General features: G+C 42.8%; 1 protein-coding gene across 2 annotated transcripts in view; it reads right to left on the bottom strand.

The window, feature by feature from the left end:
• Positions 1-531: 531 nt before the first annotated feature.
• Positions 532-18,126, bottom strand: part of CUBN (cubilin) — a 359,740-nt gene continuing 342,145 nt past the window's right edge. For both annotated transcript variants that reach the window (XM_077490895.1, XM_077490894.1), the window contains exons 65-67: positions 14,415-14,580; positions 9,806-10,041; positions 532-812 (exon numbers count right to left, since the gene is read on the bottom strand). In XM_077490895.1, coding sequence (XP_077347021.1) covers positions 705-812; positions 9,806-10,041; positions 14,415-14,580 — 510 coding nt within the window. In that variant the 3' untranslated portion in view covers positions 532-704. The remainder of the gene's footprint in view (positions 813-9,805; positions 10,042-14,414; positions 14,581-18,126) is intronic.

The raw sequence follows: 18,126 nt of genomic DNA on the forward strand, positions 1-18,126 counted from the left end.
GTAGCACCATGGTTGGGACTCGAACCAGCAACCCCAGTGCTGCTAGACGAATGTGCTGACCACTTAGCCACTGTGCTGCCCATCTGCTCAGCCTTTCCTCCCTAGCCTGACTGTCCCTGAACCACTACTTCCATTCATTGGATTTCCGGTCTTTCAATCATGCAACAACTTAGCATCACATGTGGATGTTCCATAGGGAAGTCTGTATTCAGATATGGTCTGCCTAGGAATGCCCACTCCTCCAGACTGACACCCATTTTGATTAATTTTCCCAAGAGCCAGTCCACTCCTGGGCTGAGGGATCTTGAGAGGAGTACTAAGGCAAGGTGCTGTAATATTTACATGAAGCCATGTTCAGCACCCTGCTGGCCCCTCCAATCAGCTATGATCTGGCTGCCTTGCAAAGAGAAGCACAAAGACCCAGTGATGATGTCACGGGGTTTAAAGTATGTCATAAAAATGGAAAGGTTCTATTTAAACATTTCAGAAGAATATTGCTCGGGGGGAACCAGGGAAAGCAAAATAGATAAGTAAACTTCAGCTTTAATTTTATTTTGTGATAGAATCTTTATTGTAAAATAGAAATGTATCAGTAGGCACACATATACAATTACATGAACTGTTAGATATGGAATGTGTTCTGCGCAGAATTGTCAGATAGCTGTCTTGAATTGTGGGAATAATTGTAAAAAGCTTTCTTTGACTCAAGATCTCCAAATGACTCTAAAATACGACGGCAGTGTGACAGAGTCTGCATGAAATTTAACAAACACCTGATGAGACGTGCTATTGAATGAAGCGATATTTCCATCCTAAAGAGAAAAAAGAGACAGTAAATATTATTGATCTGTATAGCAACATCCCCCTTCGTAGGAACAGGGATATGGGGTCACATTAGCTGTTATAGCAGCTTGAATTAAAGTTTAGTAATTTTTGTTCAAGCATCACCACCACTATATATAAAGGGAAATGAAAAGAATAAAAGTGTACAATGTTAGAGGATATCTAAGCTTAAAGAGGAAGTAAACCCTGATGGGTTTACTTCCTCTTTCATTCCCTGCAAAGGCAAAGCATAATGGACTACTATGCATCGCATAGTAGTCCATTATGTGTCACTTACCTGACACAGGAGCCAGCGAAGTCACCGCTGTCCCCTGTAGTCCAGAGCATCCATCTTCTCGGTGGGGTCTCGCAGCTCCGCCGCTGTCATTCGGCGAAGCCGCGATGACATCACTCCCACGCATGCGCACGGGAGCCGACACGCGCGGCAGCTCCATCGTTGGAAATGCTGCGCTCAGTGCGCCTGTGCACCGCTGTCTACGGTGCATGCGCCGTAGACAGCAGTGCCTGTCTTCGGGCAAATATCTCCTAAACCGTATAGGTTTAGGAGATATTTCTTGGACCTACAGGTAAGCCTTAATCTAGGCTTACCTGTAGGTCAAAGTGTGTTGTAAGCGTTTACAACCACTTTAATAATAAAAAGTATAACATTTTACAACTTTACACATTTAATCAAATCTATACACAAGTATTAGGAACGTTTCTCCTAGAAAAACATCAGTAACATTTTTACAACCATGTGAATGAAGCCTTAACTTATACTGTACTTTTCAGGCTAAGGCTTCATTCACACGGCCTTAACATTTTTACTGATGTTATTATACGTGACTTTTCTAGGAGAAAAGTTCCTGTGTAATGATAAGAAAAATACTTGCGTATAGATGTTCTTAAAAACTTAGGCCGCGTACACACGGGCGGACTGTTCGCCCAACCTTGTCCGCTGAACAGTGTTTGGGCGGACAGTCCGCTCGTGTGTGGGCTTTCAGCGGACAGTTTCAGCGGACAGTTTGACGGACAAAGTCTTTCGGAAATTCCGAAAAACTGTCCGCTGAAACTGTGTTTGAGCGAACAGTCCGCCCGTGTGTAGGCTACTTTCGAAATGAGCAAACTGTTCCCGCTCGGAGGGAAGTCTACTCATTTCGAGCGCGTGTACAGGTAGGCGGGGCCCGCGACGGAGACGTCGCGGGCTCCGCCGCCTGGAATGGGCTTAAAGGGGAATGGGAATGGGCTTAAAATATACCATGTGACACCGCCCCATTGTCACTATATAAGTGACCGCACAGCGCGGCTCTGGCATTCCGGCCGGAGAGAGCGACGTGTCAACATCTCCTGGGGAAGAAGAACAAGAAGAAGAAGAAGAACGGAAGGCGGCGACGGCGACAGCGACAGCGGCGACAGAAGACCGGGCCACCGCCTGTAAAAGAGCTACAAGAAGGCGCGGTGGCCCGGCAGAAGAACCGAAGGCGGCGACAGAAGAACGGAAGGCAGCGGCGACAGAAGACCGGGCCACCGCCTGTAAAAGAGCTATAAGAAGGCGCGGTGGCCCGGCAGAAGAACCGAAGAGGGGGACAAGACCCCCGAAGTCGGGAGAAGAGGCCGGCGGCGGGGAGGAAGAAAGCCGGGCTCCTCCGCTAGTAAAAGAGCTACACGAAGATAGCGGAGGAGTCCGGCGAGAAGACCCCCGAAGACGGAAGACCCCCGGAGCTGTGCAATAAAATATTTTTTCTCTGTGTTGTGTTTTTTTTTGTACTTTATTTCACAGGTGAATGGGTAGGGGTACATTGTACCCCATACTCATTCACATAGGGTGGGGGGCCGGTATCCGGGGGCCCCCTTCTTAAAGGGGGCTCCCGGATTCCGATAAGCCCCCCGCCCGCAGACCCCGACAACCAACGGCCAGGGTTGTCGGGAAGAGGCCCTTGTCCTCATCAACATGGGGACAAGGTGCTTTGGGGTGGGGGGGCCGCGCGCCCCCCCCTTCCCCAAGGCACCCCCCATGTTGAGGGCACGCGGCCTGGTACGGCTCAGGAGGGGGGGCGCGCGCGCTCGCCCCCCTTTCCTGGCCGGCCAGGTAGCGTGCTCGGACAAGGGTCTGTTGTGGACTTTGGGGGAACCCCCACGCCGATTTTTTTCGGCGTTGGGGTTCCCCTTTAAGTCCATTCCAGGCGGCGGAGCCCGCGACGTCTCCTTCGCGGGCCCCGCCTACCTGTACACGCGCTCGAAATGGGCGGATTTGCCTCCGCCTTACGTGGGCGAGTCTGTTCATTTCAAAAGTTGAGCGAACTGTTTGTCAAACAGTTCGCTGAAACAGTCCGCTCAAAAAGTGCCGTGTGTGGCCATGTCCGTCCATGCTAATTTTGAGCGGACTGTTTGCCGAAACTGTTTGACAAACAAAGTTGGGCGAACAGTCCGCCCGTGTGTACGCGGCCTTAGAGATGTGTATGAGTATATAAATTGTTCTTATGATAACTTGTTTCCCCCCTTTGTTTAGATTTAATTTACCCACGTATACATGCGATTATATGCATAAGCAGATAAATGACATGTTCTTAGATGCAGATTTTTAGATTGTGTGTTACAGATCTATATGCAGCTCATGTTTACACACCTGTGTGAATGGCTCCTTTGAAAACAATGTATCTGTATTTAGATCCATAATTAAAAAACACTTGTATATGCATTTTTTTTGTTTTTTTTTCTATTTTAGCAGCGTGAAAATATCTGTTGATCTTGCCAAAAATGCAGTGCTTCCTGTAAGCTGCACTGAATGTTACATAGTTACATAGTTAGACAGGTTGAAAAAAGACACAAGTCCATCTAGTTCAACCAAAACAAAAATAATGTCATCTTTTTATGTGAATTACCAATCCCCCATGTAATGGAGATGAACAAATGACCTGTTTGAAGCCCAGTCTCAGTGACAATCATAGCTCCTTCCAAAGATACAGAGGAGGAGTTGCAAGAGACAAGAAGAAAACAAATGCAGCCACCACATTAAAGAGGAAGTAAAGCCTCTTAAAAAAAAAAAAATACACCCTGCAAGGCAATGGCATAATAAGCTAGTATGCATAGCGTACTAGCTCATTATGAATTACTTACCTGAGATCGAAGCCCTGGCATTGGCCCTTGTTCGCCTCCTCCAACGCCACCATCTATCCCGGAGGGACTTCCGGGTATCATGGCTCCTGCGCTGTGACTGGCCGGAGCCATGATGACATCATTCCTGCTCATGCGCACTGGTGCCGCCAATAACGGCATGATCGCCGCTAGAAACGGCATGCTCAGTGCGCCTGCGCCCAACATCAGTGCCGCTATTCCTGCAAATATCTCCCAAACCTAAAAAAATATTTCTTGCACCTACAGGTAAGCCTTAATCTAGACTTACCTGTAGGTTAAAGTGTTTGTAAAGCGTTTACAACCACTTTAAAGGAAATCTTGTAAACTGTAATACATTTTTGACTTTGGGTTTAAATACACCTTGAGGTGTGCCTTCCCCTATTCTGCCCTGGCCTCCCTCAAATATTCTTGCACCCCTCTTTATTTCCCTCCCTCAAATAAAAGCATAATGCTGCCTAACTCCTTTACATTTGCTCAGCCTTTACCCACTTAAGGACCGAACCTCTTTCTGGGATTTGTTGTTAAAAACATTTTATTTTGCTAGAAAATTACCCCCAAAAATTACCCCCAAACATTATACATTTCTTTTTCTAACACCCTAGAGAATAAAATGGCGGTCATTGCAATATTTTCTGTCATTTTCTGCATTTGCGCAGCGGTCCTACAAGCGCACTTTTTTGGGAAAAAATATATATATTTTTTTATAAAACAATAAGACAGCAGTAAAGTTAGCCCACATATTTTGTATACTGTTTAAGATAATGTTATGCAATAAAGTAAATTGATACCCATCATGTCACGCTTCAAAATTGCGCCCGCTCGTGGAATGGCAACAAAGTTTTCCCCTTAAAAATCTCCATAGGCGACGTTTAAAAAATTCTACAGGTTACATGTTTTGAGTTACAGAGGAGGTCTAGGGCTAGAATTATTGCTCTCGCTCTACCAATCGCGGCGATACCTCACGTGTGTGGTTTGAACGCTGTTTTCATATGCGGGAGCTACTCATGTATATGTATGCTTCTGCACACGAGCTCGGTGGGACGGGGAGCGTTTAAAAAAAAAAAATCTTATTTATTTTACCTTTTATTTTTTATTTTTACACTGTACTTTAAAAAAAAAAGTCTCACTTTTATTCCTATTACAAGGAATGTGAACATCCCTTGTAATAGAAAAAAAAAACCTCTTAAAAACCTCTTAAATATGAGATCTGGGGTCAAAAAGACCTCAGATCTCATATTTACACTAAAATGCAAAAAAATCTATAAAAAAAGTTGTCATTTAAAAAAAATATGGCCCTTTAAGAGCTATGAGTGGAAGTGATGTTTTGACGTCTCTTCCACCCTGCAATAGTATGGAGACGGGTGGGGAGCATCTTCCCCTCACTCGTCTGCATACCCAGGAAGGAGAAGGATCCGATCGCCTCCACCGCTAGCGATGGCTCCGGTAAGAGTCTGAGGGCACCAGAGAGCGGCGGGAGGGGGGGCCTCTCCCGCGGCCGATAAAAGTGATCGTATCGCAAATCTGCTGCAGAGACCACTATTATCGGAAACCGCACCGCCCGCTGAAGAAGAGGATAGCAGGGTTATGGCAGCTAGCTGCTGCCATAACAAAGATATCCCTCTTCAAAGTTAGGATGTATATCGGCGCGCGGCGGTCCAGAATTGGTTACAGAATGCTTCCCTACTCATGTCCTGCTTTATTTTTTATGAAGTGTAGCAGTTGCAGTGTGTCCCTGTACCCAGCACTATCCAGACCTCTCCAGGGCAGGCACTATGGTGTACCATGTGCTCCTTTGATAGCTCTTGTTAGCCAATAAAAAGTTAGCCCACTATAGCATAGTTCATACCAAAAGGAGCGACAGCAGACTGGCGCTATTTTCAAAAACAAAATCCCCTCCCACTTTAAAAGTTACACCCTAGTGGTGGGACAGCTTACAAACCATGTTACATTCTGCACTGGCTGAGCTGGGTATGGAGCAACTTGAATGGTAAGAGCAGTGTTCAACTCTTTGATGACTGCCTATGGCTCCCAATAGTGGAAGCAGTAACATATACTAGCAATGAGAGGAAGTGCCCCTGATGACGTCACATATGACGAAATGCGTAGGATGGAGCCAGAACACACGTTATTGCGCATTGCGTGGACCAGCCGTGGCCATCTTGCTTTTGGGAAAATAACAAACACACATGGTTTGAAGTGCATGTTTAACCTCCATTCATTGTAAGTGGCTTTTTTTTAAATTAAACGTTGCCGTTTTTAATGGATGGAGCATGCTCTCTTCTTTTATGGTGTTACTCCTGTATGGAGTCTCAACGCGTTGCCTTGACGAGATAGCCAGTGATAGATCGGAGGCCCTGTGGAGTATTTAAAAAAAAACAGTTTGACCTCTCCTGAGGGTCATTGGAATCCGGTAAGCCCTCACTCTTCATGCACTAGGGTGGTATACGTAGTGGTCTTAACAACCGGATATTGAGAAGCTTTTGTTTGATTCACTTCTCTATCTGCAATGTACAAAGAAGTTTATTCTGACAGTTTTAGCTTTTGTTGTGGGACTTTCATGCACTTGCAATATGCTTTTTACATTTTTTGTATATGCATGAGTTGTTTGAATTTAAAGCACTTTTATCTTCACACTTATGTTTTTGCTCTTTGTATTATATAAGCACCATTTACTATTTACTATGCATATAGACATTTATGTTTATGGGCGCTGCACTGTTGTGTTTAAATTAAACTGAAGGAAGTCTTTCCTGAGAAAAACAAAGAGGCTGCCATTGCAAACATCTTATTCTGCAAATGCCAGATGACTGGCTGTCATACTGATCCTTTTGCCTTAATACCTTTAGCCACTAACCCAGAACTAATATATGCCTCTTACAATATGCTCCTTGCTCTATGTCAGCGACTCGGACATATTCAGGACAAAGGGACAATATAACAGCCATGCAAGTTGCATTTATAGAAATGGCAACTCCCGTATTTCTCCATGCTTTAAGTAATGTCTCTTTAGAAACCTATAAAGCACTATTCAACAGTGATCTGAAGCTTTTAGAAGCTTCTCGCAACCAAGAGACTACTATTTTTTTTAATTGTGAATTCCTTTCATTGGCCTCCAAAGTCATTGCACCAAATTACATGTTTTCAGCCACAGAATGGAAAAGATGCCACGCACCTCAAAGGTGAATTGTCTTCATTTGTAAAAGGTCATCCCATTACTTTACTAATTTTAGCACATACACAGCTGCATTGCTCATATTGGCCTCTAGATGGCACTCACGATGTAAAAATAGATTTTAAAGTGTAACTAAAGACAAAACTTTTTTTTTAGTTTTGGATACAGTGGAGAGGAATTAGAACACCTGTCAGTTTTTATTGCTGTCTGTGCCCCTGTTAGGGAGATTCACTCTCTCCATTTGTCCTGTTTACTAATATCATTGAAAGCAAAAATAAAAGAAAATCCCAAATTTTGGGTTGACACCGGAACAGTAATAGAGGGGAAATCTTCCAATAGGGACACCAGTTCTGGTGACACTCCAGGATTCCCTCACTTTGAAGGGATTTGCTCTCACTTCCTGTTTTGGCTATTGGACAGGAAATAAAGGTAAATCTCCCCTATGGGACACAGGTGGCAAAACATAAAAAATCACAGGGGTTATAACCCTCATTTACTCTATCCTAAATGGAAAAAGATAACATGTTGCGCCTTCAGTTACACTTTAAATATTTTAGATCTTACATGTTTAGATGTGGTGGCTGCATTTTTTTTTTTTCTTGCCAGTAACACACTTTCTGTCCTAAGCTAAGAACAGTCACTCACTTTTCTGTATCTATGGAGGAGCAGTGTTGAGAACCTAGAGCAGGACTACAGAACACCTCCTTTCTTCTTAACATGAGGAGGGCATTCTGTAGTTTACAAAAATTGAAAAGGGTAACACAAGCGTAGAGCACAGGAAGTTACCAGCTCACTAGATTTCTGACAGGATCAGTAGGTATTTTTTGTACCTGTTGAACAGATATAACAAAATGCTTTTTAGTGGTATAAGAACAGACTGAACAGTGCAAAATCTGGTGCATGGTGGGCAATCAGCTTATAACTTCAACTTGTTCAATTAAGCTTTGCACAAAAAAATGAACAAACCTGGAAGCCGATTGGTTTCTATGCAGAGATGCATCATGTTTTGACTCTCCCGTTTTAGTAAGTCAACCCCAAAGGGAGCAAATAAAGTTCACTGTTAGAGATTACTTACACTTTAAATGAAAAAAGCCAGAGCATTTAGGTAAAGAAAACCCACATCAAAAGAAATATGCCGGCTGCCATTGCTGACCTCTTCTCTTTATGAAAAGAATTCATATTTCTTGGTTGAACTTGTCATACTGATCCAGTGACTTCAATCCATGTTAAAGTGATAATAAAGGCAAACTTTTTTTTGTTCTAAAATAAAAAAAGATGTTATACTTACCATCTCCGTGCAATGACATTGCACAAAGTGGTCCTATACCTCCTCTTGGGCTGTCCCCCACTGACGCTGTCCCCTCCTCCTTCCTCCGGGTGCGTCCTCAGCAAGCCCTGGGTACTGAGGGGGCACCCATGCAGGTGTCTTCTGAGCTGGACTGTGTGCATCCATAGACACACACAGCTCGGAAACACCCCCACTCCTTCCTCACTGGATTGGCCTGACAGCAGCAGGAGCCAAGGGTCTCCTGTGAAATCAGGAAGAGAGAGCCAAAGCTCTGAAGCTGGGACAGCGCTAGATTGATGAGAGGAGACAGGTAAGTGTTCAGGGACCAGGAGGGGGAATGCATTCGAGTAAAAAATGTATTGACTTTAGAACTACTTGTCTGTAGCAAGTATGCAGATCAAACATTCTGAATTTCACTGGCTGTATGCTTGTTCTGGGTCAGAGAGTTGGATTATTGAAGCCAAAGGATCCACACTGCAGCCAGGTAATTAAAAGAGAAGTGCAGGAATGACAAATAAACATTCATACTCACCTAGATGGCTGCAGCACCAGTGCAAAACTGCATCTGTTCCCTTCTGCGTCTATGCTGAGAACTGAGCGATCAGAGAGTACTGATTTACTCAGTTCTTTGGTCCACTCTGAGCAGAGAGTGGTGACAGTTAGTCACCGCTCTGTGCTTTGCCCTTCCAGCAAGTACTGGAGCGCCGGGCTGTGGAAGGGGCGGGAGTGGCTGCTCAGGCTCTCAGCGGTGCCCTGAGAAGCTGATCCAGCTTCCGTCAGGCAACTGGGCGGATCCTGACATTATTTTTGGGATCCCCACAGAGCCTGGCCCAGTGTTCTATCCAAATAGCCAACTCGTCAATCTCCAACCACATTACTTCCAGTTACTCTCCAGCATCAGTAAATGGACGTTTTGACACAACACTGGCAGCGTATACATTCCGGTACATGACTACTTGGCTGTTTTGACCGAACAGTGGCTAAGGAGGAAAAAGTTATCATGTTGTTGGTTTCTAGCAGGCGGAACAACAATGTCCACTCATTATATCGTGTATACGTAGTGTATACTCTGCTGGTGTTGTGTCAAAGCAGCAAACTCGTCCAAATCTCGAATTACTGATGCTGGAGAGTCACCAGAAGCGACTTGGTTGGAGATTTCGCATTGGCTGTTTTGACAGAACACCGGCTCTGTGACGTCACCCAATAGAGGGCCTTAGCCCACTGTCAGCTGAATCCGGGTGACAGGAGTGAAGAACTAAGTGCACTCCTGTGACCCACAAAAGAAATATGGCCAAAAAAGCTTTTAAAGTTTTTTTTAGAAGGGGGTGAGCTTTAGTAGTCTGCATATTTTTCTCTAGACTAGTTGAAGGATTTGGATGAAAGCTTACCAGACCACAGAATGTCCTAATTAATGGGGAGCTAGAGGAAGGTCCATTGTAAAATTTGAGATAATTATTGGCACAGTCTCCGAGGTCATCAATGCTGAATGCTGCAAGGTTTATTCCTACTGCTCTTCTCATGGGAACCACAATTGTCCATTCACAGTCGGTGTTGTTACTGTAGGTGCCAGGATAATCAGGACTGGTAAATGAGCCGTGATCTCCGAACAGAGTCCCCCCACAACCTGCAAATGTGAAACAGTGTACAATAAATAATATTACTTACAGCTTTCTGCATTTGAGTAGACATAAAACCATAACAATACCAGTATATGGGAAGATGTTATTGCTTTACTTTACAAGGTTGCATTAATAAATTAAAATATACAAGGTAAGGCTTCTTTACAGTAAGAGCTGTTAAATGTCTTCCACAGGAGCCAGTTCTGGACAAATCAAATTGGTTCAAAAGGGATTGGATGTGTTTCTAAATGGGCAAAATATACCCAACTAATAATATTTTTCACAAAAAAAAAACTAATAATATTTACATGAAATAACATAGATTGCTAATTCAGGTCGTATCTAATTTCTGTTGGGGATCAGGAAGAGATTTTTTTCCTATATAAGTAACTTGGACCAAGAAGTCAAAAAGGGTTTCTTGACGTCCTCTGCAGCCAAGGTTTAAATTATTTAGATTTTTGATCAGACTGCAGCATGCACACCAAGTACATCGTTATATACAGATCCATGAGAGGTGCCAGCAGACGTTTGTCAGTGTATTTATTTGTAAAAGTCATTTTGGTCACTCAAATCCATGATGTGGATAAAACAGGGGAGCAGTGAAGAAAGTAAATGTAAGGTGTTTCTTGTTTCTCTTGTGTTTGAGTCCATAGTGAGTGGTGAGGCTATAAAGTTTTAACCAATATAGGTGTCAGTAAATTGCTTTAAGGGCATGACATGAGTATTAGACTGTCTTCTAATGCCCCATACAAACGATCGGAAATTCCGCCAGCAAAAGTCCGTTGAGAGCTTTTGGTCGGAAAATGCGATCGTGTGTATGCTCCATCGGACTTTTGCTGGTGGAATTTCGGCCAGGAACAGATTGAGAGCAGGTTCTCAATTTTTCGGTCGGAAAAAGTTCCGATAGGAGATTATGATCGTCTGTACAAATTTTGACGTGCAAAATTCCTACACATGCTCAGAAACATTAAACTTCATTTTCTTGGCTCATCGTAGTGTTGTCCATCACTGCATTCTTGATGGTCGAAAGTTCAGAGAACTTTTGTGTGACCGTGTGTAGGCAAGACAGCTTGAGCGGAATGCCGTCGAAAAAACCATCAGAGCTTTTTCCGACCAAAATTCCGATCTCGTGTACGCGGCATAAGAATAGTATTGTTATGACCATCACTAGATATAATGAAAAAAGGACTTTACAGTGCTCACACAGAACATTACCATCACACTAATATATTTTTTAGTTTAGCATAATCGTTTAAAAACATATTATGGGATTAAGGACATATTATAATCAATGTAAATAGTTTCTATCATGGTATATTATGTATATATGATGAAATGTTTGATCTATTGTAGATATGTAACAGAATTTGTAACCACTATCAATAAAATTCAGTGTATAAAGTTGATCAATCGACATATCATCTGAGTCCTGAGAAAGTCGATTTAGACCATGAAACGCGTAGACACAGACATGGATAATATTGTAAATGCATATAATTTTAAGACAATATTGGGGGTATTGAAGTAGCGTATTGTTTTATATATATATATATATATATATATATATATATATATATATATATATATATATACACACACAGTATCTCACAAAAGTGAGTACACCCCTCACATTTTTGTAAATATTTTATTATATCTTTTCATGTAACAACATTGAAGAAATTACACTTTTCTACAATGTAAAGTAGTGAGTGTACAGCTTGTATAACAGTATAAATTTGCTGTCCCCTCAAAATAACTCAACACACCAATAATATCTAAACCGCTGACAACAAAAGTGAATACACCCCTAAGTGAAAATGTCCAAGCAATGACAGGCCTTGCCATGGTCGACCAAAGAAGTTGAGTGCACGTGCTCAACAACATATCCAGAGGTTGTCTTTGGGAAATAGACACATGATTTCTGCCAGCATTGCTGTACAGGTTGAAGGGGTGGGGGTCAGCCTGTCAGTGCTCAGACCATACGCCACACACTGCATCAAATTGTTCTGCATGGCTGTCATCCCAGAAGGAAGCCTCTTCTAAATATGATGCATAAGAAGGCCCGCATTCAGTTTGCTGAAGACAAGCAGACTAAGGACATGGATTACTGGAACTATATCCTGTGGTCTGATGAGACCAAGATAAACGAATTTGGTTTCAATGGTGTCAAGCGTGTGTGGAGGCACCCAGGTGAGGGGTACAAATACAAGTGTGTCTTGCCTACAGTCAAGCATGGTGGTGGGGGTGTCATGGTTTTGGGCTGCATGAGTGCTGCCGGCACTGGGCAGCTACAGTTCATTGAGGGAACCATGAATGCCAACATGTACTGTGACATTCTGAAGCAGAGCATGATCCCCTCCCTTCAGAGACTGGGCCACAGGGCAGTATTCCAACGTAATGACCCCAAACACACCCACAAGACAACCACTGCCTTGCTAAAGAAGCTGAGGGTAAAGGTGATGGACTGGCCAAGCATATCTCCAGACCTAAACCCTATTGAGCATCTGTGGGGCATCCTCAAATGGAATGTGCAGAAGCGCAAGGTCTGTAACATCCACCAGCTCCATGATGTCATCATGGAGTGGAAGAGGACTCCAGTGGCAACTTGTGAAGCTCTGGTGAACTCCATGCCCAAGAGGGTTAAGGCAGTGCTGAAAAATAATGTTGGCCAAACAAAATATTGACACTTTGGACCCAATTTGGACATTTTCACTTGGGGCATACTGATTATTGTGACATACACTATATATATATATATATATATATATATATATATATATATATATATATACACACACACACACACACACACACAGACACACACACTATATTTAACTGGTTGCTGACCATATACTGTATATATGCAGCTGCAAGGCAGCTCTCCTGGGCAGGATCACATAGCTGTACATGCACTTCCACTGGTGACCCACTGTGACTGGACACAGCAGGAGCCAATCAGTGGGTCCAGCAGAATCAATATCCACCGGCCCCAGACTCGTTAGAAAAACAGGTAGCAGGGCGGTCTGCCTATGTAAACAAGGCAGATCGCCGTTCTGTTAGATGAGAATTTTGTGATGCAAAGCAGGAACACAGATCTCTGCCTTCCCATAGTACAAGCAACTTCCACAGTGTACACAAGCACAGGTTAGGCACACAGTTAACCCTTTGGTTGTCCTTGATATTAACCCCTTCCCTGCCAGTGTTATTAGTACAGTGGCAGTGCATATTTTTAGTATTGATCACTGTATTAGTGTCACTGGTCCCCAAAAGGTGTCACTTAGTGTCCAATTTGTCCAGCGCAATGTTGCAGTCCCGCTATAAGTCACTGAGCGCCGCCATTACTAGTAAAAAATAAATAAATAAAAATTCCATAAATCTCTCCCATAGTTTAGTTTGTGCAAACGTTTTAGCGTCTACAATCAATTCACGCTTATTGGTATTTTTTTACCAAAAATATGTAGCCTAAATTATTGAAGAAATTCGATTTTTTTCCCTTTTTTTAAAAAAGAAGAGAGATGACACCCGGCTGCACTATGGGAAAAAGGCAAGCCAGGGGAGGGAGTGTCATGCTTTTGGCAATGTTCTGCTGGGAAACCTTGAGTCCTGCCATTCATGTGGATGTCACTTTGACACGTACCACCCACCTAAACAATGTTGCTGACCAAGTACACCCCTTCATGGAAACAGAATTCCCTGACGGCAGTGGTCTCTTTCAGCAGGAAAATCTGCCCTACCACACTGCAACAATGGTTCCAGAATGGTTTCATGAACACACTATGGAGTTTGAGGTGTTGACTTGACCTACAAATTCTCCAGATCTCAATCCAATCTCTGATATGGTGGAATCATCCTTTAACACACAGACAAGCACATATGACCTAAGAAGTGTTGTACAAACACATTCCCCTTCACTACTCCACAATGATGGACAGTTGCCCCTTTTAGAGCAAATACAACAATGTAAAGGCCAGTAGTTACTAAAATAAAACTGTCACTCTCGCTGCAATACTCACCTCCTCTCTGGCACTGTCTACCACAGACTCGCTGCTCCAAGTTCCAGCACCCCTCCTCTTTTAGATGAATGACACCTAACATCAATCAAACCACCTCCTGTTAGCGGAGGGCATCAAGGACCTACCCCTGGGGGTAAATGATTCTCTGCAGAATTCAGGGCCTGTCTGCTGCCAGCAGAGGAAGACGATCCATGACGTCATGTAAATGGAACAAAGAATGATGGAAAAAGGGATGTATACAATAAAAAAAAAGGAAGAGGTGGGAACTCCAAGAGGGGTGAAATAGGAAATGAGAAAGGTGGGAGGGGCAACCTGAATCCGGGCTTCAACACACATATAATAATTATTATCTAGGAGCTCCTTACCAGATGGAGATGACGTCCAAGTAATTTCATATCCCTTATAAGATATGTAGGCGTCTGATTTAAACAGGAGGTGCAGGACATTATTTTTAGGAAATATTGGATTAGGAAGACTATTCCCACAAAAGGTGCCAATCAATGAGGAGTTAGAAGAGCTGCCATTCCTCACCTGGAATGTAAGGGAAATGTGTAAGTTCTTACATTAGGATGATTCACTAAAGCATGAAGAAAAGCAAAGAGAACCCGTGTGCCTGTCATTCACCTCACTGGAGGTGCTGGTTATAATGCGATTCGCTGTACATTTTTTCACATGCACTTACTTGCTTTATACATGTTTTAAATGTACACCGTATGGCCAAATATTTGTGTAAACCTGACCATCACACCTATAGGAGCTATTGCATAGCTTCCAACTGTCCCTGATTTGGAGCAATGTCCCTCTGTCCCTAATTCCTCTTTATTTGTCCCTCATTTTGGTCTGATCTATATAGATGTATATAAAATGCACGTTTTATCTATCAAAAAGTGTTTTTTTTCAGCGCTAAACCTTTCATCTGATTTCTAAATTGCTGCATTTGTAAATTACAAAAGCCAATATAAAGCAATAGTAGTGGTAAAAAAGCACTTGTGGGTTTAACCAATTGTACAATTCTTCTTTAAGGGGGTGTGGCAAGGGGTGTGTCCTATGCCTGCATACTTTTGCTGATAGGTGTCCCTCATTCCCATCTCAAAAAGTTGGGAGGTATGGCTATTGGACAACCTATTCTAAAGCCATGGCCATTAATATGAATTTGGCCTCCTTTTTGCTCATAACAGCCCCCATTCTTCTAGGTAGGTTTACCACAAGAGTGTGTCTGCAGGAATGTGTGGCCATTCAACCAAAAGAACATCCATGAAGCCAGGTATGGGAGAGAGACCTGGCGCACAGTTGGCATTCCAAATAATCCCAAAAGTGTTTAGTGAGGCTGAGGTCAGGTCTCTGTGCAGGAAACATGAGTTCCTCCACACCAAACTCATCAAACCATGTCTTTTTGGTCTTTGTACTCTGAGGCCCAGCCTTGATGGAACAGAAAAGGCCTTCCCCAAACTGTTACCACAAGGTTGGAGAGAGATATTGATTGCTATGCCTTGGGGTGGCAATCAAAACACCAGAATACCAAAGTGCCACATCCCAATATATAGAAATTGAAGGATAAGGAAAAATTGACTTTAATGGCACGTATAGCCTTACACTATATGTGCCGTTAAAGTCCATTTTTCCTTATCCTTCAATTTTTACCACTAGGTTGGAAGTTGTACAATTGTTTAAAATGCTTTTCTATGCTGTGGCATTAATTATGCACTTCACTAGAAGCATCTCCAACCATATAGTAGATGCGATGGTCAGTTATCTAAAAATCTTTGACCATGTATTGTACATTTAAAATATGCATAAAGCAAATAAATGCATGTGTAAAGATGCACAACACCTTTTAGCCAGAACTTTCATTAAACAGAATGACAGAAGCTTGAGTTTACATCTAACCACGTACAGTACAAGGGATTTATATAAAAATAACAGTTAGTGCATGGTTGAATGTTTGAACAGAACATTATTTTTTTTAAATATAATGCAAAATAAAGGCATTTGCACATTCTATGCATTTCCATTAATATACAAAAACAACACATCATTCAGGAATTCTGGGAAACATGTCTAACTGTAGTGGTACAAAGTAAATCGCTTCCATTGAAATAAGTACTTTTTACACATACTTTTTGACTAAGCCCATTCAGCAAAATATCCAACGCATTTTGTCAGCCCTGATACAGCATATAGCCTGTCACCTAATGGCTGTGAATTGCAGTACTCATGTATACGGTGTTGCAATTATAAACATGACTACAGTGTATGGTTGTTTCTATTCTACTTGTACTACTTCATAGGTGTGCAAGAGCCCTTACTGAAGAAAAGTGCTAATTTTTAATGGGTGCTTGACATGTGTTTTTGCACATTGACTTGCATTTTTTAAAGTTCATCTGTCTGTCATGAGAGAATTATAGAACCTACATTGCTGATTTCTTTCTGAAAATGCTACTTGACATGCCTGTATGATGATACCCTTTTCTACAAGTCCCACCCCTCATGTCATGTGATTATTACAGTAAAAAGCTTCAGATATAGTGGTGCTGATTTACTAAAATGGGAGAGTGCAAAATCTGGTGCAGCTGTGCATGGTAGCCAATCAGCTTCTAATGTGTAGCTTATTCAATTAAGCTTTGACAAAAAACCTTGAAGCTGATATCTATGCAGAGTTGCACCAGATTTTGCACTCTCCATTTTTCATAAATCAATTGGTGGCAGCGTGGGGTCTGTTATATATATATATATATATATATATATATATATATATATGTATTTATATATAGTAGTTACTTTTCAACAGTATACCCAACCAAACAAAAGAAAGGGGGGATGTTGTCACGCTTCCTGAGCCAAAAAGACTTGTGACTCCTCCTGTGACACCATCCCTTAACTCTCTATCCTATACAGTTTTCTAAGACCCCTTTCAAACTGGAGTGCTTTGCAGGCGCTACAGCGCTAAAAATAGCACCTGCAAAGCACCCTGAAAGAGCCGCTCCCCACACTCACACTGGATCAGTGCGCTGGCAGAACGGTAAAAAAAAGTCCTGCTAGCAGCATCTTTGGAGCGGTGAAGGAGCGGTGTGTATACCACTCCTTCACCGCTCCTGCCCATTGAAATGAATGGGGCAGCAGCTCTTTGCGGTGGTTTTAACCCTTTCTCGGCTGCTAGCAGGGGGGTAAAAGCACCCTGCTAGCAGCCGAATACCACCGCTAAAACGCCTTTTTACCACCGGCGCCCGCACCGCACCAGTGTGAAAGGGGACTTACTGAATTCCTAACCCTGTTCCAACCGGCAGACCTAGAATTTCGATTTCATCCATTCCTGGCAATAAGGGTCCTCTATCAGTACCAGCAGTGTATTCTGCTCTGTACATAAATATGTGCACTCATCCAAACCAATCTAACTTGCTTTTGACACAGTTATTAAAGATGCTGCAGCAATCAGATCTTAGATCTTTAGAAATGATATACAGAATCAGAATCTAGATGCTAAGGGCAGCATAGGCAGAATCCAATCAAAAACATTTTTAATCCTGAGCAGGAAATAAAAAGGCAGAACTGTAATCAATCAGATTCACTTTTTTAATTATTTAGTGTAGTCATGAGGACTGAGATGGAACAGTTTTTTTATGGGTAATAAGCATAGTATTAGGACCCCTTTCACACTGGAGGCGTTTTTCAGGCATTTTAGAGCTAAAAATAGCGCCTGTAAAGTGCCTGAAAAACATCTCTCAGTGCCCCCCAGTGTGAAATCCCGGCAGCTTTCACACTGGGGCGCTGCGCTGGCCGGATTTTAAGAGCCCTTCCACACTTGCTGTACAGCCGCGCCAGTGGTAAAGCACCGCTAGGTCTAGAGGTGCTTTACTGTTGTTTTAGAGGTGCTTTTCGGCCGCTAGCGGGGAGCTCTTAACCCTTGCTAGCGGCTGAATAAAGGGTTAAAAGTGCCCACAAAGCGCCAATGCCGAGGTGCTCTGCAGGCGCTTTGGCGATGCCGCCCATTTATTTTGATGGGCAGGAGCAATTTAGTATACACCGCTCCTAAATCACCCCAAAGATGCTGCTTACAAGACTTTTTTTTAACATCCTGTC

This window comes from Lithobates pipiens, unplaced genomic scaffold (assembly GCF_037356315.1).
Source record: "Lithobates pipiens isolate NorthernLeopardFrog02 unplaced genomic scaffold, aLitPip1_a1.2 Scaffold_19, whole genome shotgun sequence".
NCBI classification, from domain to species: domain Eukaryota; kingdom Metazoa; phylum Chordata; class Amphibia; order Anura; family Ranidae; genus Lithobates; species Lithobates pipiens.